This window comes from Dermacentor andersoni, chromosome 7, assembly GCF_023375885.2.
Source record: "Dermacentor andersoni chromosome 7, qqDerAnde1_hic_scaffold, whole genome shotgun sequence".
NCBI classification, from domain to species: Eukaryota; Metazoa; Arthropoda; class Arachnida; order Ixodida; family Ixodidae; genus Dermacentor; species Dermacentor andersoni.
The window spans coordinates 67,320,799-67,348,629 of record NC_092820.1 but is presented as its reverse complement, the minus strand read 5'-3'; the positions used below and the strand labels follow the sequence as shown (position 1 = coordinate 67,348,629).

Genomic DNA, 27,831 nt, shown 5'->3' with positions numbered 1-27,831 from the left:
TTCAAGTAAAAAATCAGCCCTCCCTCTCTTTCCACCCTCAAAAAAAAAGATATATATATATATATTTTGTGTTTATGTACATGGCGTTCAACTATAGCGCTGTTGTTTAACAATGCTGGTCGTAGTTATTGTTGCACTATGTGCGCGCCAATGGTTAAGCTGTGTGGACGCCAACGACACTACCATGAAGACTATTACATCGAATTTGCTTGTGCAACGAAGAAATTTAGCCGTCCCACCGGAAACTGATCTGTTGCTTTACAACAAACTCTACGTGTATCGGTGCCGCCACTGGCCTTTATAGACGCCACTGAGCGGCGGTCTGCGTTTGCTGCAGTGCTAGCGATGCACTTGACGAACCTATCAGTGCCAGCGAGTGTTACAGTGTTGCTACACTGCTCCTGAAAGCGCTGAACTCGTACGCTGTTTGTTGTAAGACTGCAGTGGAAGCGACGGATGAAGAATGAGTGTCGCCGTAGCGGCGACGTGACGATGTGCTCGAATCGGACGACACACGACGTCTTCGAAGCCACATATGGAGCGGGATGGAGGCGAATTGTAAACAAATCCGACGATGATAAAGAAGCTGTAAACGAGCCTACACTTTCGATGGCAAGGGAGGTGATAGCAGCTGTGGGTGGTCTGCAGCGTTACCTGTTGTCGCCGCCGAGGTTTGCCTCTGTGCAACAAAAACGTAGCCAGCAGTCGCTGATTTTGTCCTAAGATGTGCGCGCAAAGCGGGTAATCTCAATAAGGCTTTCTATAATTCATGGTAAACAAATGACTTAGTCAGTTGAAGGTCCTTGACTTGGTCTATTGTGAGCGGTATACGGTGCGCCATCTTCACAACGAAGTAACCTGTAAAATGAACGATTTTGCAGGTGCCGAGCACTTAGTTACGAATACATTTGACTGCATACGGCATAGTATTTACAGCGCTTAAAAAAATGTCTGAGTGTCCACGTATACTATAGCCACGACGGAGCCAGCTTCATTGGCGTTATCCTGAAGAGGCGCCAGAATTGAGCACACAGGGCGCCCGCATACAAACGAATTTTGAAAAAGAATTAAATGTGGGGTTTTGCGTGTGAAAACCACCAACTGATTATGAGACACGCCGTAGTGGGTGACTGCGGATTAATTTTGACCACCAGAGGTTCTTTAACGTGCCACCACACGGGGCACGAGCATTTTTGCATTTCGGCCCAATCGAATGCGGCCGCCGCTGCCGGGATTCGCCCCCGCGACCTTGTGCTTAGCAGCGCAACGCCATATTTTCTGTGCCAGCGCGGCGGGTACGAACGAAGCTTACAAACAAAGCGTTGTTGGTGCGCATTTAAGGGGTCCTCAATTTACCACGCGAAACAAATCAATAGAAGAGGTGCGACAAACAAAAATGCGCGATTTACTTCTGCAGACAGTTCTTCGCTTGTCTATTCTTTGCCAATTGCTCGGAAGTATGCAAAATTTCACGGTTGGGTCTCGGACTCCCGCCTTCTGGAGGTTGTTCTTGCACTGAACGGCAGAGCAATACCGCGTATTTGCATCGCCATCGTAGAAGCGCAACCACCACCAGCAAGCGCGCCAATGTGCTGTCGTTCTGACGAGTCAAAACGCGGCCATATATGTCGAAGCCTACTGGCTATACGGGAGAGATTGGCGCTCGTCTCGGTGGCAGAACCTTCGGCTTGCCTTACTGTGTGATATTTTCCATGCATAAGGATATGTTGTTCTCTGTTTGCAGGCGAAGCTTCGGTTACTTTGAATCTGTCGCTTTCGATTTTTTGCACGCGAAGACCCTGAAAGTCAATTTCCTTACATAGGAAGGAGATGCATTCACGGAAGATACGTTAAGTTCTTTGAAGATAAAAAAAAAACGAACAGAAAAAGAAAAAAAAAACTTGGAGGACGTTTAAGCTTCGCCTTTAAGAGTGGAGCGTGATAGCGTTATCGGGCCCCGTGGACACCGACACCGATACTGCATATTCTACGACACGAGGCGCGATAGAAAACAATAGGTGGCCGATCCAGGCAGCAGTGCAGGGCATAGCAATGGCTCGTAACCCCTTAAGGCAAAGGGTATAAGCAATGACTCATCAATGGCTCATACTCCCGTAAGCAAGTAAAAGCGATTTGTGTTTGAGTTTCCGCCTAACAGAATTTTGTTTTCCATTATATTCAAATTATTTTCTCAAAAATATTATTACGGTCCCACACTATCATGTCTGTAGTAAAACTTGAAGCAGCGCAATGAAGATGAGGACAGTAATCGAAAACAAGTACGAAACGACGAGTGTCGTACTGCCAACTGGAAAATTTATTCGACGATCTCCCAGCTTTTAAACAGGTAAAAAAAACACCAACAATAACAAAAAAGGTTAAAACGTATGTGTACTGCCTAAAAGTAAAGATGCTTACATAGGAAAGTTAGCTCAAGTTTTGTTAGGCAAAGTGATGCTGTGCTAACACATTAATCTCCTGCTTTGGTAGTGTAGTAAGCTCCTACAATTTCTCTTTTTGGCCCTTTGCGTACTTCAGAAACCTGGTAGCATTAGCGTAGCATTTGTTGCAATGCACAGCTAAATGGCTACCTTCCCTGTATTGTAATTTTTCTTTTGCTGTTTAGCTCCATCATTAAAACATTTACCGGTTTGTCCGGTATACATTTCCTTCTCCTGTATTCAAGCTGCAATGAACAAATCCAGCGAGCACCAAATGAATAATAGCATCATACCGCAGGCAGAGCTCCTTAAACAGCCGGATACCCATATTCTGTTGGCACAGCCGTGTGTGAAACAGTCCTTGAAAAAAAGAACGGCCTCAGAAAGAAAAATTGAAAAGCAGGCAAAAGAAAATAGATGTTCTTATGTAATACTATATGTTAACAAGTTATGATGCTACAACTACGACGGCATCGCGACGGTGGCGACATACCCTCTGGATCATGCTATTAGACAACTGATGCTACTGCGTTGGCTTAGGAAGCGTAACGACGACGAGAGTCAAATAACGAAGCTTGATTGGTGACATTCGACTATGAGAAGATACCGACCATGAGCGTGACAATAACATGGCGACGACTGTGTCACGAATATGTGGCTACGACAGCATAACGTGAATTGCACTGCGAAGCCAGACTGACGAAGCTGGAATAACCACGACGGCATCAGGACGACTGTATCAGAACGAATGCATAACGACGATGGCATGGCGAAAGTCGTATGACGAAACTTGAGTTGCGGTAAAGAACGATCGCAACGGCATCACGGTGACGGTATGGCAACGAATGCGTGACAACTATATGACGATGATGGCGGCACTATGACGGCATGATGACAGTCAGATGAAAAAGCTAGAATTACGACGATGTAACGACTGCGACGGCCTCACGACCACGACTAAATACCTAGTGGTCCATGCTATTAGGTCAGCGTAGTAGGCGTGACGCCGACAGCAAGACGAAGTCAGATCATGAACCTGGAATCGAATAATGACGGCGGCCTCAGGACCTTGACCACATACCCAGTAGCCCTAGCTTGAAAACAACTTGGATGCCGTATTGGCGTAAGATAGATAGATAGATAGATAGATAGATACATAGATAGATAGATAGATAGACAGATAGATAGATAGATAGATAGATAGATAGATAGATAGATAGATAGATAGATAGATAGATAGATAGATGGATAAATAGATAGATAGATAGATAGATAGATAGATAGATAGATAGATAGATAGATAGATAGATAGATAGATAGATAGATAGATAGATAGATAGATAGATAGACTCAAAATGGGTGAAGTAGGCAAAGAACGCTAATCGCATTAAACATTCTCTTGCCTGTCTTTGCAGCTTACGGTATGACGGAGCTGACCGGGTGCATCTCATTTTCAACACCACAACTTGATGACGTCAAGAGCGTGGGCAGACCGCTACCGTTCAACGACGTCAAAGTAAGCAAGATATTGCCATATAGGAAGCTACTTTTAGCGCTAAGTAATGCGCAAAAACGTGAAAACATTCTGGCACCCGGTGTTCCGGTGTTGTATCGGTGCCTGTAGGGTGGGGCGTCTCGAGTGTGAATGCTCTTGCGCAGTGCGGGCACCGAGATTGGCACGCTCGCAATGGGAGCGCGTACCTCTTCGGGCTTGACTACGCGTGTTCCTAGCGGTGAATATCCTGTTAATGGGCGTCAACGTGGCGCGAGTTTTAATCCATGTCAGACGAGCGTGCCTTCTGGGGTTGGAATGGCCGTAGTGGTGCCAGTGTACAGGTCGCGAAATGGTGAAACGAAAAGTGCGCCAAAACACGTGTTTGATCAGAATACTCAACCAGAATGTTTTACAATATCAGAAAACAATGTTGAAATCAGAATTCAACGAAATAAAGCAACAAGGTAGTTTGACGTAATTTTAGCAGACTAAAACAGCCAATGTTTATTCTTTTTTTCAGTTTTACAACATATTGGTTGGTTGTTTTTGACCTGTAATGGTCCATTGCTTCTGGCACAAGAAATAGCAGGCCTACTGAAACCTTTATACAACTATTATGTCGTGCAGAATGACGTTGCTCACTTGAACACGCCCGTTTTATCCAAGATTTTAAATCCGTAAGCTTTCCTTTGCCTACCCAACGAGAAAACCCGTCCGTCTGTCTCTCTCACGTAGGACGAATCGCTGTAAACGAATGAACGCGTAAAAAGATTCGAACGCAGAAAAATTTGCCCGCGATTAGGACACTCCCTAATGCAAAGTTTGAGTGGAGCTCTATGCGTATTTTCGGTTTGAGATATATTGTGGCATTGCACGGACCACCGCAGTGACTGGAAGAGCCGGAAGGGGCGCTATAGTACAAGCGACGCGTAAATAGATCGGTCAAACAGTTGTCGCTTCCCGGCAACTGCGGTTAGGGAACCGTAATCTTTACCGGGACGTGCTTGTGGCGAACGCTATGCGAGGAGACGCACTTTGTGGTTCTTTTCCGCACGAAAGTATTTTTGCCAGGGGTCCACGATCAACTTTTTGTGACGCACGTGACGTCGGCGGAAACACGTAAAATATACTCTATCTTGACAGGGATGGCAGCACCATCTAGGTGCGTTAAAGCAAAGCACTGCGCCATGACACTAACGAGCGCTGACAGTGCACGCTTCGGTAGCCTCAGCGCAGCGGAGGCTCCAACGCGGTGTCGCCTGGGGAAGGAGGTGTAGGTAGTCTGTGGAAGTGACGACGCAGTTTCCGCACATGGCTTGTCTTCCGCGTCAGGTTAGCCTGTGACGCCTTGTAGCCTGTAGAGTGAAGCTTCAACATGCCTCAGCATGCTTACACGCCGCATACTACCTCGCTTGCGATGACACCAAAAAAACTGCTATGCTAAGCGGCGCAGAAAGGCAACGCCATCAACGGGTGAATGTCACCTTGGTACAGAGAAAGAGGCCAGCGTGAAGCCGAACGCCTTCGCACGTACGTGTTTCAGGCTGCAAACTCTGCTACTCGCATTCCAGAACCTGAGCGCGTCCCAACTCAAATGGTGGCCCGAAACGCTACGTAGCCGGACTAAAATGCTCGTACCCTCATCGAAGCAACTCGGCAGCAGGACGCCGTGCGCAAAGCAAACCTGCAACAGGGTCCCTGACCCGCTATTCGTGCTGTTTTCGGTGAAGGGGACCGTGAGCTCACGAAGCAAACATGCCACAGCTGCTGTGATAGCACGTTTCGCTTTCGTGTTCTACCGATTCATTTGAAACAGCAATCAACCGTATCTTTTCTTGTTTCCTTGTTTCGCCGGCTCCGCCGCGGCCACGGACGCGTAGAAGGCGCTTTCAAAGGCGCCAACATTCCTCCCTGGCGTTAACAGCGCAAACCGCAGACGAGACACGAGACGAGAAGGCGACAACAGAAGCGCTGTAGTGCGGCGACACCGACACCGCAGCGCTTGTGGTGTCGTCTTCTCGTCTCGTGTGTCGTCTGCGTTTTGCGCTGTTAAGACTAGGATGGAATATCAACAAGCACAAGCTGCTATTCCAACATTCCTCATCGCCCTAAATCGCCTTCTCCTGGTCTCCTTGCTTCTCGCGCTTTTCATCATCGCTCGCTTACGCAGTTTGCTCATTCGCTCCGGGCAACACCTCCTTCGCCCATGGGGTTACTTGAGGTAACACAATAAAAATGGTTGTTGGGTTTTTTGCGCATGGATTTGCGCTGCGGGCGTTAATGGACATCTATGAAACTGTCAGAAGCCGATGATTTTTGTACTTTTTCGGCAGAGTAACTGCGCACTTGTTTTACCGCTTTGTGTTCGCAGCCTGCTTCCAGTTGGAAGCCTTTTGGGGCGAGTTTTGTGGTCAAATTCCTTTTTATGTCGAGTTCTAGCACAGAAATCGGTACTCATTGTCTGCCCAATAATGTAAACGTAATGTACTCGATGTTCGTATTATTTGAGCTTTATTTGAGTGTCATGTTGTCCAGGACCAGTGTACCTGCAGATAAAAACATTGTCAGGGCTTGCACCAGATCAAGCTGCTTCGCGAGTTATTTCTTGTGCCTTGATAACAATCTTCATTTGGATTTCTAAAGACACTTGCCCCGGCGTAAAACGGTTGCGATGAAGTTTAGGCTTCGCCGGTACACGGTGAAGGCGATGCGTTTCCGTATGTGCAGCACTTTTTAGCTGCTCATTCAACAACTCAGTTGTGCTTGCACTGGTCGAAGCGCGTACGTGCGTAATTGCGTATGCGCCATCGACAGCCGCGTCGTCGAGTTTGTGCAGCTTCATAATTTAATCGTCTTAATACCACGATGACCGAACGTAAGGTGCATGGCATATTCGCCTGAATAACGCGATCTTTATGTGGAAATGTGCGCGATCAAAACGGAGTACCTCAACTATTGTCATCGTTTCGTCATGGCGCTGTCATCTCTGCATGCAGTGAACGTAGTCCTACGCCTTTATGACAAGCTGGTGCCCCTGGCTCTCAAGCGCAAACAACACAGTGAGACCTGTACTTCATTTGTAACCAAAGCGTTTTCAAGGACGAAAGACACACATAGAAACGGTTTCCATCAATGAGCACCTTATAAATGCTGGCCTTTTGCGCTGCAGCGCGAGTGTAAAACCAATCTGTTTCAAAACTGACAAGCCCCACTTCGTAAACATTTGCATCATATTGCTTGACTTCTTGGAACCTGTCAAAAAAAAAAAGAAAATGGGAGAGTAGACAAACAGGTATTTCAAAGGTATTTCAATCAACAGGTATTTAAAGGAAGACACTTGAATATAGATGTATACAAACACATGGTGTGCGAACGCGATAGCTTGAGTTCCCGTCGCGAAAACAAACAACTGCTACAAAGCTGACACGCGCAGCACGTTATCGAATGATAACTTTTTCATTCATCCGAACTTGTGCTGCGCATTCCAGGCTACGGTTTTGAGCGATGTGGCGTCTCGCACACTGCCCTTTGTTCACCGGGGCGATAGCGAGTACGAAAACTGAAGGACTGTCGTGGGCAATGTTTGTATCGAATAGTATACAGGCGCAAATGTACAACATATATAGCAGACGCAGCCACTACGGTTTAATCATGCGGGGTCGTGCAGATAACGGAACGATGCTTGCATGATGTTCACCGGTGCACCGTAGTTTGAACGTGCCCAAACGTACGCATTCCCGTCAACGTGTGCTCGACATTGCGCGATGCCCCGTTCGAAATCTAACGTATACCTTCCAGCTATAAAGGGTAGGCACAATAGTGAAAATTACTTACGCTTATGAAGAGCAGCTTTTCCTTGCAAAATATATTTGCAGCGCCTAAAAAGGCATGGACCGACAAAGCTACGCACTCACAGTACAACGATAGCACACGCTACGTTTTAGCACTGTATATGACAGCAGACAGCCTACGCACTCCATAACTTCATACGCTTGTTGACGCAGATACGCTGGTTGACGGTAGCGCAATCAATCTGAACCGGTGCGGATAAACCAACCCTCGCACAAGTCGACCCATGCGAAAGCTTAACTATGCCCGAGTTCCGTGGCCCCTTGACAAAGAAACAAGCTCTATTCTTACGCTTTTGCACCTTCTACACACTTAATATATATCGCTAGTATAAAACAACACAAATACAGAGTTCTTCACTGACGTGGGTAGAGAGGAAACCTACCCAAGACACAACAAATCCCTTTCGAATACCTTGACGCAACAACTCGACGGCCAACTGTCATGGCGGCGACTGCACCGAGACGCGAAGAAAATAAAATAAAATAGAGAAATGGGGCTTAAAAAATACAACGGGACGGCGCTCAACCAATTCGAAGACACGGGCGTTCTCTCCTGCCTCCTCTCGTGCTGCTCGCAGCAGCTGCGGGGGCACGACAAAATTATGTCGCTACCTTTAGTTTTATCGGAGTCCTTCAATACTTTAGAGGAGTCTGGTTTTATTCATGGGGCCTATGCGGCGCGCTCCCTTGGCGTCATCTCGCAGCGGTCGTTGCAGGTCTTGCGTCGCTCTGCCCTTTTGTTCTGACGCTGTGCTTCACGTTCGCGTTCATCTTTCGGTGTGTTCGTTCGCTCGGTTACGCCGAGGGAAAACGCCGGCGCTCGTCATAGGGCGGGCACCTAAGAGCTGCGCTCTAAAACGTTGGCGGTGGTGAGATTCGAACCTATGACGCCACGCTCAGAGGCAGAGTGCCTTGCCCACTGGGGTGAACACCCACACCGTCTGCAGGTGAATATATCTGAACCATATGAATGTGTTGTGCCGGTGGTACAAAACAAATGTCAAAGAAGAACAGTTTCTAGGAAGGCTTTGTTGAAAGATTTGGTAATGGTAGAATAAAACCATCTCTAGGACCACATGCGGAGACGTCGCGCAACACGCACATATAAGCAGTCAGCGAGTTGATAAGAACAATAAGAAGTTATGAGCGGTTATATCAGTCTCTTCACGGATGATAATGTTTCGACGCGGATGAATGAGGTGCGAGAGAGCGATAAAGGCTTGTAATGATCGCAGCAATTCTGAGAAGGTTGATAAGGATGGATAAGGGTTAATAATGGTCGGGTCAAGTCCGATAAAGTTGATAAAGACCAATAATATTTGATAAGGCTCGGATGATTTCTTATAAGGTTGATAACGACCGATAAGGGTTGATAATGGTTTGTACTGGTCCGATCAAGTTTCACAATATTGTTATTGACACCAGGCTGCCTGGATATAGGCAAGCGTCACAATGCTTACGCAAATTTACACAACTCTCAGAGGAGTTTCAGCGTGGATTTCTTTTATGCGAAAGCACTAAGTGGCCCATTGAGCGACAAACCCGCCGTCTGTACCAGTGAAACGGCGCCCAAATTCCCGTTGAATGCGACGCCATGTAAATCAAGTGCGCGTCTCGACTGGGCAGAGCAGGCAAAGGGGAAAACCAGCTGCCTCGATTGCGCTGCAGGTGTTAGCGAGGGGAGAGGGCACCTCCCCGGCGCACGTTACCAGCGCACTTCGCTGGAGGAGATACGGCTACGGGATGCCGCGGCCCAAGACGGGTCGTCGTCGGCGAGGCAGTCGCGGAACGCGCGCGTACTGGTGCCGCCGTCTCGCGTATCTCTCTCTCTCTCTCTCACCCCCACTGGACTTAGCAGCTTCCTCCGTCTCTCTCACGCAGAACATGCGGCGTCCTTTTATTTCTCAGCGATATCATCCAAATGACTGGAAAACCAGACTCATGTCTCAGATTCAGCAGGCTGTGGTATGCCCTGCGGGATTATAGATTGCAAGGAGCATTCAGGTTTGCTATTGACTTGATGTAGCACTCCGTGCCAAATCCAAGCCATGTTCGGTTGTCAGCCAGATATCCTTAGCATGAAAGGATGAACATCAACACGCCAAGGCGATGATGAAGAAATTGATTTCCGAACGGCTGTTACGGTGGCTACTCTGCACCGAAAGCATCCATAGCGCTGTCCCGTCTGCTACACGAAACGGTGACTCATGCCTGTATGGCTAAAGCCCGCGAATAGAAGGAAAGTGCCTCGAGCGCCCAGTCGCGAGGCAATATTGCGCGTATTCGCGGGCTTTTTTCACGCTCGGAAAAACACTCCTATGAGGCATGTATTGAGCAACAAAAAGATGTATCCAAGTTTTTCATGTTGCTCCGCAATTTTATCGTCGATACTTTCAACCAAATTATAATATTTAAGAAGCTGATTCATTAATTAAGGCTAATTATGTAGCTAGTCAGAGTGCAAGACATAAACTGAGTATCTACAAGAGACGGCAATGAATATTACTTTGGTTATGTGCAGCTACGTGGCATTTCCATATCTTTATATTTTGGTGCATTATAGTTATTACACTGTGTGTAAGGAAAGTTATTATCGCTTCTGCCAATGATCCAAACAAACAGGCGAAACAGCTGTTGGCACCGACATTGTAGAAGCCGCTGGTTTCCACCCCTCGCTTTTAATTCCCTTTTGGGTATATCGGGCTAGTGCGATGGCAACTAATGTCCGCTGCATGCTGCTTCACTATATATTTAAATATGGACCAATACATGTAATTATAGAAGTAACCAAAGGTGACTGACAAGTAGCAATGGGAATACAGGGACATGCAAATCAGTCATGATCTATTTTGTGACACTTGCTACACAGGAAACAACGTGGAGGGAAAAACAGTATGCTACTAGTGGAAGGTAAACAGAATTAGTTTGGTGTCCGGCTGCCACGTTTCGCTACCCCAGCCTTTCAAACTTTTGTGTAACACTATTTCGCACTCGTCGCGGGTTAGAAAGAACACAGAGCGGCCTCCGGCCGGGCAGATAACGCGCTTACTTGGGCCTAGTAACAACATGTAAATCATAGCCAGAAAAACATCAACTTGCAGTGCGACCGCTAAAGAAATTGTGCTGAGAAATAACTGCGTTACGTTGTTCCTTCCCCTACTGAACGCTGATGCCCGCATGCAAATGGCCATTCGCGTCAGCAGCGCTTTCACGCACAGAATTGACAGTGTTGTTTGCGGCCCTTATAAAATTCACACTAAAGATAATTATCGCACATGCTGCCTCGAAACTGTTTTGTATTAGCAAATGTAGCCAGGTCATTAATCACAGAGCTAATGTAAGCATCATCTTGCTGCATGAAAAGAAGGAGTGCGCGCATGGAAACATGACGTTCTATTGTCGTAGCGCAAACTCCACGGGACGATAAACTGTGTTGTGTGGCTAAAGGAGTTGTAAACTATGCAAACATTGTACAGACACCGTAGGCACTACAAACATAACATCGTGAGCTTTTACTGCAGTCAACGTCATGGCTAAAAGTTGCCTTCGATCTGGTGGTTACCTTCTCCGCCAGAGAAACTCGACCGCCATGGCGTGCCACCATCATTCAAACTCAATGACACAGAATAAGCGTTATAATTGACAAGCGAATCACTATGCTTAATATCTAAAAGATCATTCATAAGCAAAACTCTCGACAGGAGTTAAACGAAAACAACTTTCTTGCCGTGGAAGATCGCATGGTCTATTTCTGCCATCAAAAAACATGCAACACACCAAAATCGGCGCCTACTGCACGGAATACGAAACTATGTCTACCAGGAGGGTGAAATCACCTTGTCCACGTGTTCACGTTGGTCTTACTTAAGTATTGCAAAAAGTGAGGAGTCCTTTTTTAGCAGGAATTCTCTTGCGTGTTGCGGCCGCTAGGGCCGTCATATTACTATGCGCATTTAACCCAGTATATGTTCTTGTCTTTGCCGTCAGCATCTCAGTCAGTGTGTTCATGGAAGTTGTATGTAAAATTGAGGAGTCCAAGACGCAAGCTATATGCTCGAAATTCTGGGCCATTACTAGAAGAGCCGTAGGGATAATTTTCCCAGCCTGACGCTGCAAGATATTAGTCGGTATCAAAGTCCTTTAGTGAAGGGAGACTGCCATTCCATGCGTTGTCCACTGGTGCACGTTAAATCACTGATGCTTCACGATTAGTTGCATCTGCGCGTGGATTCATGAACAATGTTGGCGGCTATGCTAAGAATGACGCAAAGCTCTTGTTGCGCAGCTCTGAGGCCTCGCCTCTAGACCGATGCCTGCCGTTGCAAGCTTATGAGATAGGACGGAACTTCCCTGTTCTTAAACCGCCTTCTTGGCGGTACGAGAAAGCGGCCAGTTCGCCTCTTCTGAACAAATTCAATGTACTGTGACACACAAGGCATGGTTTAAAAAAAAGACACGGGTAAAAGCGGTCACTCGCATGCTTTCACGCCCGGTTAGCTTACTTCATGCGTATGCATGCTGCCTCTATCCATGCAGTCACGTGTCTTAATTCCCGCGTGAACGAAGCCTTCCCTAAAGGGTGCCAGAATAAAATGAATTATAATGCTGCCGTTATTCCTTTACTATCGTTACCAGAGAGAGGCGGTTTTTCAATTTTCATCGTATAGACACACTGTTTGTGCGGGTTAATGTCTCGAAGAGATCACAACTACTAAGCGTACTGTTTGGTCCTAAAAACGAACAAGGCAAACTGTCTACGTAGTACATGACGAGTTAATTCCAAATTGTGATAACTGGGACGATACATTTAAAGCCATGTGGTAGTGCTTGAGCACATTAACTTTGTTTTATCACTTTTTGCAGGTGGTTCATCCCGAGAGCCGTCAAACTCTTGGTCCGAACGAGCAAGGGGAGATCTGCGTGCGAGGACCAAACGCTTTCAAGGGATACCTCAAGAACGAGATAAAGACTTCCGAAGCTTACGAGAATGGCTTCGTTCGCACCGGTGATATGCCTTTTACATTTATTCGTTATTGGGTTTCACTCCAAGTAGTAGCTAGCTCCAATTGTTTTATGCGAACGGATGACATGGGCAACTAAGAAATATAGTAATGCAGCAACAGTGGGTATAGCAGCTTCACGCCATATAAATAATTACTGTAAGAAAAAAAAAAGACAGTTTCGACTACCGGTTCTTCTGTCAAGCAAACCAGCCCTTAATAGAATAAAACATGTGGACAGACAGGCATGGGTTACTTCAACACTCTCGCTCTGAGGTTAAAAAATTTCAGCGGCTATTACAAAACTCCCTAATGCGAATTTCTAGCGCTGCTGTTTAGGTATTTGAATTCGCGACATATTATGGCAAAGAATTTCGTTCTGAAGGAAAATGTGCTCTCGGTAATGGTGCTTAGGTTATGCTCGGGCAGCTCGTTTAGCAGGAGCGGCAGATGAACCATTTCCATCAGTTGCGTCGCTCATTGTTCAAAGAGAAAGCGCGAACCCGGGAACGCGTGGCAAGCGCGGAGCACATTCTCTAGTAGCGCATGCGCCATGGGCCCGAAGCCCATTCAGGCAGTTTGCGCGCTGACCGCATGCGTGGTCGTGCTAGCGCTCAGCTTTCCTCCTCACCATCTTCACCATACTCTCTTTCGCTTTCCGTCTCCTGGTTGCGCGGCACCCCCCTCTTCGCTTCCCTCCTCGTGTTTTTCATCCCCCGGCGAAGACGAAGAAGTGGCTCTGGTGTGGGACCCCGTTTTCCACTGCTCTCATTTTGCGAGTATATTTGCGTGTTTTCGGGAGGCGCCGCTTCCGAGACCTTCGGCGATGGTAGCGGAGTCAGCTAGACGTCCGGAAGAGACCGACGTCACAGCGTCGAGTGCTCCCAGGAAGCGAAATCACCTGACGAGCGACACAGGCAGCGAGGACACCTTGCTGTACTACTCTGCTTCAGAAGAAGATCTGTCGGATGACGGCGACTATTTGACAGTTGTGAGGCAAAAAGGAAAGAGGAGAATCGTCACTGCCTCCTCGTCTTCAACAAGGACGACGGCGGCAGCAAAGGCCCATGACACGGCTCATACCATCCTCTTCTTGCCCGAGACGCCGACCGACAACCTGAATCGGCTAAACAGGCAAGCCATATCTGTAACACTAGATGCTCTTGTTCCAAATGAGATCACGGATATGAGAGTTGACACCCGTAAGAACATTCTCGCGGTTGACGTCAAGAACAGAGCAGCATTGGATATCTTGAGTACAGTGAAAATGCCGGACAAGATAAATGTTCGCACCATAATACCACAGGACAGCAATACTATATCAGGTCTGATTTATGATGTGGATGAGTCAATCGACGACAACGATCTGCCTATTTTGGTCAAACCTGCCACAGCAGATGTAACTATTATTTAAACCCGTCGCCTAGAAGATTCACGCTGTGTGAGGATAACTTTCAAGGGAGGTAGCTTGCCGTCCCAAGTGAAAGTTGGATCCTTTCGTCATCCAGTGCGACCGTTCGTTCCAAGACCACTTCAGTGTCGTAATTGTTTGAAGATCGGGCATGTCAGCGGCATATGCAAAAATTCGACCGTGTGCGCAAGATGTTCTGAGCAGCACAGCGCTGATGCTTGCCGTGCAACTCACTTCAAGTGTGCCAATTGCTCCGGTCCCCATGAAGCATCGTCGAAAGACTGCCCGAGACACAAGACAGAGCGGAAAGTCCTAAAGCAAATGGTGAGAGACAACTCAACTCACAGAGAGGCCGCCGCCAAAGTGCGACGGCGTAGTGTGCGCCGTCACCGTAGACGATCCTCGTCTACTAGAAATACTGATACCGTCGCAAGACAGACGCTACTCCCTGAGGCTGGTGCTCCCAGGGCGCTCACCCACAGTAACAACACGGTGTCTGATGACAGAGTGAATACCTCTACTGCAAACGACTGGCCTGCACTTCCGACATTAAGTCCTCCAGCCCAGCAAAGGTCGACGGTGGACTACCGACGAACCAATGAGGGCACAGGTCACGTGCGAGGTCAAGACAAGCAAGTAATCGCCATAATAAAATCTCTAATGAAAGTCATTCGCATGTCGATAGATGACATGCAGACGCCATCTGCTCGAGGTGCACTACAAGTGCTGGACGGCCTGGATCCGGTTCTTGCGAGCCTCGAGTAGCAAGCACAATGGCTCTACCGCGTCAGCCGTTGTTCAGACAAGTCAAGGAAGCATCTATTATGCAATAGAATGGCCGTGGCCTGAAATCCCGCAGTGATTTTCGCCATTACGTTTTTACCAATCGATTCCCTATTGTTGTCGGCTGTGAACCGAAGCTACAGAAACCCGTCCGGATCTCAGGCTATGAACCTCATGTGTCATCGACTTGTACTGACATTAGCAAAGTGATCATCTACATACGGTGGGAACTGACTTACGTTGTTCATCCAGTGCGGCCACATGACACTAATCAGTATGTGTGTTTGACCGTGAAAAAACAAAAACTTGCGTTTACTTTAGTGGGCGCTTACCTTTCTCCATCAAGTCGTTTCGATAGGCAGAGACCGAATGACATTATAGATGCGACACCTAGTCCATGGATTGTTGTTGGGGACTTCAACGCGCATCATCTACTTTGGGGAAGCAACAAGATAAATTCCAAAGGAAGAAACCTCGTGTCCTTTGCTTGTGACCATGAACTTTGTTGTCTAAATGATGGCAGTCCCACGTTTCTGCGCGGCCGGACGTACAGTAGTTGTTTAGACTTAGCATTTGTTTCGTGATGCCTCACTCGCTGCGTCCATTAGTTCGCAGATATAGAAACCCACGGAAGCGACCACATTCCTACGTACCTGAAGATAAAAGGTCTCACCAAATCCGTTCCATCAAATTTTAAACAAACAATCGATTGGCTCGTGTTTAAACCACTTATGGAAGACGCATGCCACGAAGGCATTTCGTCCACACTAGAATTTGAGATCGCGTAGGCTATGCAGGATGCTATGCGCTCATTTCGGCCATTAGAAAAATACACCGATTTTGATTCGAAAATACAGAGCCTCCCTGCAATCCGCCGGCGAGCGGAGCGACGGTACAGACGGACTAAATCATTCTACGACTTGTAGAGAGGCCAGACGCATTCAAAAGAAAATTCAGCGTCGCCTTGCTGTACTGCAAAATCAACGCTGGAAATTGTTTTGTGAGTCTCTTGACACGGGTAAACCTCTGTCGGTTGTCTGGAGAACAATCCGTGGACTTCGAACATCTCCTCAACAGCGTCGTCCATTTACGTCTCTAGCCCTACATCAAGGACGCCGAGAAGTCGAGGTAGCCGAAGATTACTGCGCAAGGATCGCGGGTCCGGCACTCACGTATTCACCTTGCGCACCTATTCCCATTGTGTCTCCTTGCTCCCGAGATCCTCGTATAGACGCTGCTTTCTCTATCGATGAACTGGAGGCCGCGCATGCTGGGTGCAGGCGATCTTCGTCACCAGGACACGATGGCATCACATACTCTGCGCTTGCAAACCTTGGTCCAGAGGCCAGAGGTGCCCTTTTTAGCCTATACAACGCATCATGGCGTGACGCCCTACTACGTGGAAATCCAGTCGGCTTGTTCCATTCCTCAAGGCTGGCAAATCCCCGTTGGAATTGTCATCTTACCGTCCAATAGCACTGGCCAGCTGTGTCGGCAAGGTAATGGAGAGAATGATCCTTACACGGTTAGAATGGTACTTGGAATTTTGCAACGTCTATTCAGAGGTAATGGCTGGTTTTGGACGTGGCCGCTCGTCAATAGATAGCGTCATCGACCTGGTAACATACGTACAACACCAGAAACACCTGAAACAAATCACTGCGGCCCTATTCTTTGATGTTAATGGTGCGTACGACAATGTAGATCATCATGCAATTCTGGACGCCTTGGAAGCTGTAGGGATTGGTGGACGCACCTTTCGCTGGATATGCAACTATTTGCATGGAAGATCTTTCTTTATTTGGGCTGAAGACGGACCGACGCCATCTAGCTATACCAGTCGTGGTGTACCGCAAGGCGAGTACTCAGCCCTACCCTTTTCAACCTGGTGCTCGTTGGTCTCGATGATTCGTTACCGCAAACCGTTCAGCTCTCCGTATATGCAGACGACATTTGCATATGGGCTTCAGGCGTGACACGTGTACAAGTCCGCGCACGACTTCAGAAAGCCTCAACGGCTGTGTCTACATACCTAAGAAGACAAGGCCTGGAGCTTTCCGCTGTGAAATGTGCACTCGTTGCTTTTACTCGCAAAGCGATGGCCCCGTATGCTTTGCGGATTAATGACCAAATTATACGATGTAGACGAACGCACCGATTCCTTGGCGTCATCATTGATAGAGACTTGTCTTGGAGCCCTCACATCTCGTACATGACAAAGCGTTTGGCCGCCATTGTGGACCTTCTTGCGTTTCTCGGCGGGAAGTCCTGGGGTGCAACAGTACCGTCAATGTTGCGACTATATAAAGCACTGTTTTTGGGCTTCCTGCGGTACAGCTTACCTGTACTAGGAAATACTTGCACTACGAATAATCGCAAACTCCAGAGCGTGCAAGCCCAAGCACTCAGGACTTGTTTCGGTCTTCCCAAAACTACGTCATCCATTCCGACAGTGGCCATAGCCAGAGACGCTCCTTTGACAGTCTACATTGATACGGATGTCCTGAGAGCGCACATCCGACACCTGACTCGGATTCCTTCACACCATCTTGCTTGCTTGCCAGTAACAATGCCACTTTCAACTTTTGCTAAATTTATTGTAAGACATCAGTCCTACTTGCCATCAGAATTTACGCCCGGTACACGATTGTCAGATCCATTGTGGTGTCTGCGCCGGCCGCAAGTGCCACTGACAATTCCAGGAATCAGAAAGAAAGCTGGAGTGCCATTGCAAGCTTTGAAAGAAGCAACTTTGGAGCACATTCACAACATGCACAGATTCCGGCAACATGTATACACAGACGGTTCAGTAAAACCCAACAGCCCTGCTGCTGCAGTCATCATCCCGGCACAATCTGAGAAAATCAAATTAAGAACTTCATGTGTGACCACATCGACGGGTGCAGAACTTGCGGCGCTACGTGCTGCACTTGATTTCATTAAGCAGATGCCACCGCAACAATGGACAGTCTTTAGTGACTCCAAGGCAGCCCTTCAGTGCATATGAAGCCCAATGCGCCACAGACCGAATGAACAACTGGCCTCAGAAATTCGGCACATATATCACCAAGGCCATGACAAGGGACACAACATAATCTTTCAGTGGCTTCCAGGACATTGTAACATCAGCGGGAATGACCACGCCGACGAAGCCGCCTGATCTGCACATGAAAGTGGTCAACGAGTCTTCATTCCGCTTTCGCGAACAGACGCTGCGGCTGAGCTGCGATTGATGTCCCGTGAGTGTACCGTGAGTGTGGGACTCAATGTTTTCACCATGTGTCGGTTGCGTTCGTTGTCTCCGGACATACGGATGCCCCTCCCGCCTGGTTTACTTCGACGTGAACAGACCATGCCCTACCGTCTGTGGCTAGGCGTTGCCTTTACAAACTCATATGCTTTCCTCATATGAATGGCCAACAGCCCCACGTCTGACACATGTAACATCGACGAGACGCTAGCGCACATTATCTGTGTCTTCCCACGGTACAGTGCTGAGAGACAAGTGATGTGCACAGTACTGGACCAGTTGGACAATCGTACACTTTCAGAACTAAAAGCTTTAGGCCAATGCTCCGAAAGAACATCTGCGTTGAAGGCCTTACTCGCGCTATTAAGGTTCTGGCGGTCCACGGGGCTTCACGACAGACTCTAAGAATGCCGCCCCCTACCGCTCTGTAGTGTACGCGCTTTGTTCGTGCTTGTCTCCCTTTCTATCTCCCCCTTCCACCCTGTTTCTCTTTTTATACCCCTTAACCCTTCCCCCTGCGCAGGGTAGCCAACCGGAACTACCTCTGGTTAACCTCCCTGCCTTTCTCTGCATTATTTTCTCTCTCTCTCTCATACCCCGGCTGCACTCCACGTTTGCTTTCATCTTTCGCTGTGCTCGTTCGCGCGGTTACGCTGCGACAATGCCCGTCGCCCGAACGGGCGCTTAAGAACAGCGCCATGCTACGCTCTAAAAGAACGTGACGTCTCCCACCTACAGAAGGAGGCGAGATTTTCATGCTGTCACAAGAATGGCGCAGCAGCCCGCCGCCAGTTGTTGTGGCCGCTCTGCCGCACCTGCGTTTTAACGCCGACAGCCCGCTGCGCTCACTTTACCGCTGGCCTAGAGAAAGACATTCAAGAAGAGGGGACACTCCCATAGAGCCCAGCAGCCGAATTGACTGTAGCGCACCAAGCGGAAGGGATTAACTCCTTCCGGTTTCGGATTTGTGCCCGCGCATTTTGACGGCTTGCTGACATGCGCAACACTGGCTGCGCTAGATTTTTTCTTTTTTTTCTGCTTCTGCTGCTCAAGAGCGTGCAGTGCGCAATCGTTTATTTAGTTAAAATGAATGCAAACGATCTTTTCCAGCCTCCATCGAATCTGTGCCACGTGTAATTTCATAAAGTAGACGCAAGACACATTGTAAATGAGGAAATGTTTATTTCGCTCTATATAAATGCTCGTTCCGGGCTTTTTGTGCGTTCATACAACGTTGTCGCACCAGGTAAGCAGCAGTAGTTCTCGTACGAAGCTCTGCCGGACGGAATCAGCTGAAGAAACTGAATTACAGGCATGTGTCATTTTGGTGTATGGACCTTATAGGAACACTGCATGTAAAGGGGAAACGTGCGAAAGGGGTGAATATGCGACGTTACAAGCAAAAGCAATTCGCTTTTACATACATGGCGATAGTACGGTGCACACACAGAGGTTGCCACAACACAGGCTCTCAGCCAGACCATACAGAAAAGAATACAAGAGCGTACACTCCCATAGAGCCCAGCGGCCCACAAGCTTCTCGCAGTAAGATTCACTACGCGCCAAATTAACTTTGTCTCCCCGGCCGAGCTGCTTTCCACTGCGTCACGACAGGCGCGGTGAGCGTGCCTCGTAAGTAACAAAAAAGTACCGAAAATAATTTTCAACAATGTTGGGCGTCAGAGAAAGCGCCATGAACTTGGCACTGCATTAAAGCGCGAAACTTAACTGTGCACCACGGCCGAGCTGCTTTTCGCTAACCGCGTCACAACGCCAGGCGCGCCCACTGTGCTTGAAAAGTGCCCGAAAAAGTAACGAAATCAGTTACAATAATGTTGGCGGTCAGAGAAAGCACCAAAGCTTGCCGCAGTCCTCGCGAAATCGCATCACAGCACCCTGTGCGACTATCGTGCCCAAAAATTACCGAAATGAGTTAAAATAGTATTGGGGTTCATAGAAAGCGTCGCAAACATCTGCAAATACAATTCATTAATTCAAATGAACTGCGCCACGACGGCCGCGCTGCTTTTCGTTAACTGCGTCACAAGTATAGCCTAGGTGCCGTGCAGTAAGCCTAATTGCTTGAAATGCGTCGCTGACTGTCGAACAAAATTTCTCATTTTGGCGTAGTCCAATAGTGCAGTGGTGCCATGTCGAAGTTCAGGAAGAACGCGAGAGTTCGGCGGGAACCCACCAAACGTGGCTAAATCCCAAAATAGTACACGCAGACGGGTGACCGAACCGGCCAACGCTCAGATGCGCGGCCTGTATTTCTCGCTTCGGCCGTGTGTCTGACGAATGACGCATGCACCTGGCGCGTCATTCGCCGATGCGCCTGTCGCTAGGCAATGGAAGTAAGCCGTGAAAATAATGTAATATATATAATATCATAATAATGATTTATTTCTATCACCATTACATTGATGGAGGGGATCGGAATAAAAGCGATTGACGCTTGACTGAGTTCCCACCCCCCGTACAGCAGGCGAGCAAATATATACGCATATATTTTTATTTTGCCGGGAACAAATTAAAAGTATAAACAATTTCTGTTAACCTCATTTCACATTCTCTTTTCTTTTTTTCGATGCTCGCGGCAGCAAATGGTCGGCGTTAATACTACAGCGTGACGTATTTCCTGTTGCCACTTTTCGCCGAGTGTCCCCTCTTGTTATATTTCTTTCTCTATGGCCAGAGCATGCCAGACACTCGCAGAATGCTTTCTAGTCGCACTCAAGAGAAATTCGTGGGTGCAAAGCCTTTTTTCAGTTTTTCAGAAGACAGCAATTTCGAGTTTTTGGCTTTTCAGATCCTCGGCGTTATTCTCTTGCGCGTTCTGCCGGCGCGAGCAACAGACTTCAGTGGTATCACTCTTGGCGATCGCTCGTCGCGTCTTCGACAAGTGGGATTACTGAAAGCAGGTGTCTGTTGTGGAGCCATAAAAAGCGCCACGAACTTGTCTAAGATTCAGTACACGCCAAACTAACTGTCACCTCGACCGGATTCCTTTTATGCTGCGTCACAACCGCAGGCGCAGCGAGTGCGCCTCAAAAGTATGCGAAAAAGTAACAAAATTAATTACAATAGTTTTGGGGGTCAGAGCATGCGTCACGTGCGAATTTGTCCCAGTAAGATTCAGTACACGCGAAACTGACTGCGGCACGCGGCCGAGCTGCTTTTCGCTAACTGCGTCACCATGCCAGGCACGGCTACTCTGCGGGAAAAAGTACTCAAAAACTAACGAAATTAGTTAAGGTGATGTTCGGGGTCAGAACAAGCCCAAAAACGTGTCCCGGTAAGATTCAGTACATGCAGAACTGCGTCGCACGGCCGTGGTGCATTTCGCTAACTGCGTCACAAAGCCGGGGGCGGCGAGCGTGCCCAAAAACTACCGAAATAAGTTATAATAATATTGGGGCTCATAGAAAGCGTTGCAAACATGTATGAGTAATTACCTAAAATTAACCAAGCCAGGACGGCCGAGCTGTTTTTCGCTAACTGCGTCACAAATCTCGGTTCAGTGCCATAAAAGCCAAAATTCTTGAAGTACGTCGCAGACTGTCAAACAAAATGTGTCACCTTGCCGTAGTCCATTACTGCAGTGGTGTCATGTCGAAGTGCAGAAGGAACGCAAGAAAACGCCGGGAGTCAAACAAACACGCTACATACAAAAGAGACGGGTCGCCGAACAGGCGAACTTCACATGCGCAACCGGCCTCACTGGCTTCCGTGGCCAGTCTGGTGAATGACCCATGCATCTGTCGCACCTGGCGTGTCGTTAGCTTGTTTCTAGGTAACGGGAGAAAAATAAGTCACCAGGTATGAGTTAATTTATACGCAAAACTTTCTAGGTTTAACTGGAAGAAATAAAATAAATAATAAAACGTCTCTAAATTCATTTGACATTATTTTCTTCCGATGCTCGCGTCAACTAACGGATGGCATTAACACTAGCCGTGACGTGTTTCCTGTTGCCAGTTTTCGCCGAGTGTCCCGTCCCCTCTTGTTGAATTTCTTTCTCTATGCCGCTGGTTTGTATGGGGCTATCTGCGGCGACGAACGCTCCCAGATAGCGCCAGGGTAGCGCACGTCGTCTGTTCATCGATGACGCCATTGGTCAGGCATGCGGCGAGCGTGTCAAAACAAAGCCCTGCTTGAGCGGCGGTCTGTCTGCGGCGGCTCCTCTGAATCGCGCCCACGCGTCACCCGAACTACCTATCGCGATCTCCCGATTAGCGAGGCAGTCGCGCCACATTTCACTCGTTTGCAACGTGACGCGCAGTACAGATTGTCCGCGCCAGTCAAAATGAAATGAAAAATAGCCAAATCGCGAAATGAAAACACGTATGGAACTACGCTCAACGTTTTAGGGGGTATCGCAATCGTCGCTTAATTTCTTCCTTCGTTTGCTTACAGGTCGGCGCTTGTTTACGTTTTTCATCCTTAACGCGAGTCATGTCTTGTGAAGATGACGCTGTCGCTGTCACTGATCATAATAATGTTGATGTGTGTAGTTTTCAGGACTTTTCGGCACTTCTGCTAGTCCGTCCTGATGCGGAAGAAAGACACACAGCCGATTGCGAATCTTCATCTATTGTTAACAGTTAAAAAAATAATAAAAACCTTAAAATAATATAAAGAAAGTTAAGCTGCGTAGCGGAAGTCGGTATGTCCACACACGAGCACATGAGAATGAACGGGTTGAAGTAGTCCCGTGCTGGGAGGCTCACGGTTGCGTCTTCATTACACGGTAGAATCCCCCTGCTTACGTCAGCTGCGCCGATGACACGTTCCGGCCCCGTCCAGCACGCTCAGGAGTAGCAGCGGCAGCATCCAGGAGACGCCTTGTCAAGGACGGCCTTGGTGCCCGGCTCGTACGCCGCTCCCAACTTCCGTGCAACGGTCGCACGTGAGGGCCGTGTCCAACACAGCTACCTCTGTGCTAGACTGTAACGCTGCTCGGCACAGCCCAGGTGGAAAAAAACGGTAGACACTTTGTCGAGACTAAGTGTGAAACGGCGGAAGCCTGACACCATTGGCAATGGCGATTTGTGGCGTCGGAAACACCACTGAGGCACACAAGTCGTACACTGTTATGTGAATGTTTGCTTGTTCATTAAATGCCTGCAACGTCGTTCTGGACGAAGTGTCTTTTAAAGTAGTTTGTGGCCGCCTGGAACTGCTGCAGCGCCGTTTGTGGATCAGGAGGAGACGCGTCTTCCATGGCGGTGTCGGGGTGTACTTTGCCATCATCATCATCCACTGCGCTCGATTGACTTGTATTTGCTGGGCTTCCCGCGGCAAGGTGGCGGTCACAGCGCTTCCGAGCTTCATTTGCCTTGGTACCCGGAGATGCAGTGAGTCGCTTCAAACGCATTGCCTCTCTTGCGTTGTCCCATCGTGTCCCTGGACTCTGTGGTGTCGGACGCGTCTCGCCGCTCTGATGCATGCGACGTATACGCTCAGCCTCTCTTGAGCGCCGCTTGCGTTCAGCGGCTGCCGCACGCCGCGTGTTGGAAGACACTGGTTTGGCGAGACGAGGCATCCTTCCCACACGATACCGCACAGTAAACTGTTGCCACCGCCGCCGCCACACTCCACCCAAGAAGACGGTGGCCGTGGGCGCCTCGCGACAGTGACGTCAGGCCACACAGCACCCAATCGGCAGGACACCTTAAGCGCCTGACGACAGTGACGTCACGACACAGAGGAGACCAATCAAGAGGCCGGAAAGCTGTGACAGTTTCTGCTAACGGCAGATAACCTTGACAACGAGCCATTAACATCTTCCGCCTTAATAGCTCACAGACCGGCGGCCTTCGCTCCAGCATCTCGAGCACTGGCAGCTGGAGCACTGGTACCTCGGCCACCCTCGTTCGCGCTCGGCTCCACGGTCCTTCGAACCTTGCCGCGAACGTCTCCCTCGGCAGGACCTCGTTTACCCCAGAAGTTCAGAACTGCTGTCCGCCTGGTCCGAACGCTCGAGATCGCGCCTGGTCCCACTACGTTCTTGTGCCCGTTCACTTCTTACTTCTTGATCCAGCTTTGTTGTCCGCTTTGACCTTCTCGCGGCACTTACATATGACAGTGTGCTCTCTTCTGTTGCAGCGTCGCTGTGTTCCGAAGTCAAGGAGAAAGAGATACTGGGTGTCGCTTAAGCTTCCTTCTATTGAGGGTGCGTCTCGTCGTAGGATTTGTATATGGCGCACTGTCTCCAAAAACCTTTCCATGAGGTCGTCTCCTTTTAGGCTGATAAGTGTAAACAACAATCTCAAACCATGAGAATCGAAACGAGCGCGAACGAGACCTATCCAAGCAAACCAAACCCGTGCAGACTATAGCACGAAACAAGCGGTACGGCTGAGACCTGGTGCGAGTACGCATCGAATGGTCGGGCGGGTGGGTACCCATGACACAACTTTCCCGTGCGCTCGTCACTGAAGTGACCGCTCTCGTTGGTCTCCGCCGTTAGTGGCTCGCGTCTTTCATCTCTCGCTCCACCTTCGCTCTTTCATCCTTTGATCTTGTGCTCGTTCGCTCGGTTACGCCGACCCCGACGCTCGCCACAGGAACGGGCGCCTAAGAGCTGCGCTCTAAAACACATGCTCTATGGATACCGCCTCTCGGGGTTATCTTGCACACAATGATATATGAAGTGTGCAGACTCGTCAAGCAGAGAAAATCAATCGTTCGAAGTTTATTGCCAAGCCACCAAAGGCTCAACCAGGGTTAACTACACTTGGAATGCTGGGTCCTTTCATCGGTTCCTAGCACTTTAAAGCTCTATTGGATCAGTACAGGCCAATTTTTTCAGTTCTTCTTAGCGGTCCTGAAAATCCCCGTTTTAGTTTGACTTGGGGACAGAAGTGGCCGTAAGGGACGCTGTCGCTAATCGACATGCACCGGCTGTGCAACCGGCGTATGGGGCCTGCAGTTGCTGATTGAATGGCGCGCCTGTCTCTGACATGATAAGCCAACGGCAAAAGGGTGGGTACCAAGCAATGCTGACAACCCCGGTGGCATTAGTTGTTTAGCTAAGCCGTTACGCTGCTCAGCGAGAGATTCCGAATTGGATCACAACCTCGGCGGTCGCAGTTAAACGGTGGCGAAATGCAAACACGCTCGTGTTGTTAAATTTTGATGCAGGTAAAGGACTCCAGCTCGTAAAACTGAATCTCGATTTCCGCACTATACGCGTGTCTCATAATTTAGATTGTCGTTCTGCCGCGTAAGACTCTCGAATTTATATTTTTATGCTATCCGACTCTTTTTCATGTGATATCACAGTTGTAAGCCGAGTGTCCACTGATGGCCAAACGATTGGTTCCATGCGCAGGCAGTAAGCTAGTACTCACCAGGGGCGTAGTCAGGGGGGGGGGGGGGGGCTTATGGGGCTTCAGCCCCCCCCGAAATTTTTTCGTGCTGTCCATGCACCGCCGACCAAAGCAAACACCGGCGCCGGAAATCATTCTGGATTTTGTCTAGAACGTCTTTTTCACGCTCGAAAAGCCATTTCACCGCAAAAATTGCGAACTCGGGCTGGATTTCGCGGCAACGCCCATGCACCAGGAGTCACATAGTGCAAGCAGCCCCATCCGAGCACAAATTTTCAAGGACATTTTGATGGCGAACGGGCTAGCCGGGCGTTTCGCAGAGGCCGCGGAATCTACACTGTATCATGGTATTTACGGAGCGCGTGGATGTCAATTCCGAAACTTTATGGGTATAAAGTTCTCATAAACTTTTGATGTGGACGGTGCATTGACATTTCCAAACGTGTGCTTTAGATTTCAATTGCGGAACTTTGTAAGTTTAATGTTCCCATAAATATTTGACGCCAAAGGTTCATTAACTTTTTCAAAGTCGTACATCGGGCCATACAGCGAGACAAGCCAAATCAACACACTATCAGACAAGTTGACAAAGCCCGCAGCGAGGCCCGATGAGAAGAATCGTTGTGGTGGTTCATTCGTGCCGTCATGTCACATAAAAAAATATGAACATTTTTTTCCACCTGCGCCAAAGCATCCAGTGAAGACTAGTACTAAAGCCAGCCAAGGTAACTACGTTCTTATTAATTTTTTCAACTTTGACTTTTAATCGCGAGGACACCTTGAGCCTCTTCAATATTTTTCTCTCTCCCCTACCCGCGGGCTGCCAGAGCCAGCCAGAGCGCATGCGTCTTTCTCGTGTTGCCCCGACCACTGCGCGGCGCACTTCGGTGCGCGTTCGGTTTTCTCTGGCCGAGTGCATTTTCGCCTGGCCGAGTTTTGGACGCTTTCTAGCTAGAAGACGAGAAAAAGAAACAATGGTCGCTGGCCGCCATCACTGTGGGGACTCGATGGATTTCACCGCGTTCGCCTGAGCGCAACCTCTCCAGAAAGTCTTGTCTAGCCGATGTAGAATACCGAGCAGTATGCGTATGGTTCTAGGTGGACCAAACGTCTGACGATTTCTTCGATATTCTTTCGGTAGCCAAATTAGGTGCCCAAAGTAGGCATTCGATTGTGGAAATACTTTCCTTTGCGTTTCTGCATTTCGGTGCCCCCGCCCCACAAAAGGAAAAGGACATTGTTGTAGCACAGCGAATTGTCGCATGGTGAAAGTTCGATTTTGTTGTTTCTTCTTTTGCGGAAAGTAATGGGCCATGGGATGCTTCGGCTGCCGGATACTCTTATTATATTATTGCGATAGGAATTATATCGACACTCTAGGCGCATTCCTACCGTTGCCGTCGCCCTCATGTTCCGCATAAAGTCCAAGCGCGATAACATCACTACCGCGCACCGCATGCTGTATGTGCGATTCACGTAAGGAGGGGGAGGGGCGGGCTGCAATGGATGAGGCGACGATGGTGGCTCAGTCTTGTGTGCGCAAAGGAGAAAAGTGAGGAGCAAGCGCGCCGCTTTCCGTCGCGCGCGATACATCGGGGGGAGTGGATGGAATGGGGGAGGGATCTAGGATTCTGTAAATCTGTGATTGCGCAACATGTTTATTTGCCTTGTTTGACCCATCATATACCGCGACTTTTTCTTAGATACGTAAATTTATTGGAGACTTATACGTACGTTTAGATATCTTGTTGCGAGGTTTTGTGCATACGTGCAGTATGCAAGTATGCAGTACTTTGTTTCCAGTGGCACTTTTTTGCCCTTTATCAAGCTGTATCTTGGCATTTGTATATTCCATTGTATCTTCGCGTTTCTATTCTACGAAAGCGAGTGAAATGAAAGTGAGCCCACCCATCCTGCGCAATTACGGTTCTGTTAATTATCTGCAAGGCCTGCGCGTAGCACACAGGCATCTCTCATTTACAAAAGTGACACGCAGGTGGGTGGATGAATGTTCTTTAATGCGCACATACACTGGGTTGAACATGGTTGCGAGAGGTAACGGACGCTCCAGAAGTCGAGTAGCGTGGTGCCGTGATGTTTTTGACAGCTGAAGGTGTTTCCCAAAAAGAAATTAGTGACCGTATGGCTGCCGTGTACATTGCAAGCAAGCAAGCAAGTAAAGTAAGTAAAGTAAGTAAGTAAAGAAAGTAAGTAAAGTATGTAAGTGCTTTATTTCCCATATACAATATACATTTGAATATGAACA

General features: G+C 48.4%; 1 protein-coding gene across 1 annotated transcript in view; it reads left to right on the top strand.

Annotated features, from left to right (window-relative positions):
• LOC126534362 (luciferin 4-monooxygenase-like) overlaps positions 1-27,831 on the top strand; it is an 87,485-nt gene that overhangs the window by 37,857 nt on the left and 21,797 nt on the right. The window contains exons 3-4 of the mRNA XM_072289471.1: positions 3,857-3,957; positions 12,651-12,782. Of these exons, the coding sequence (XP_072145572.1) occupies positions 3,857-3,957; positions 12,651-12,782 (233 nt within the window). The remainder of the gene's footprint in view (positions 1-3,856; positions 3,958-12,650; positions 12,783-27,831) is intronic.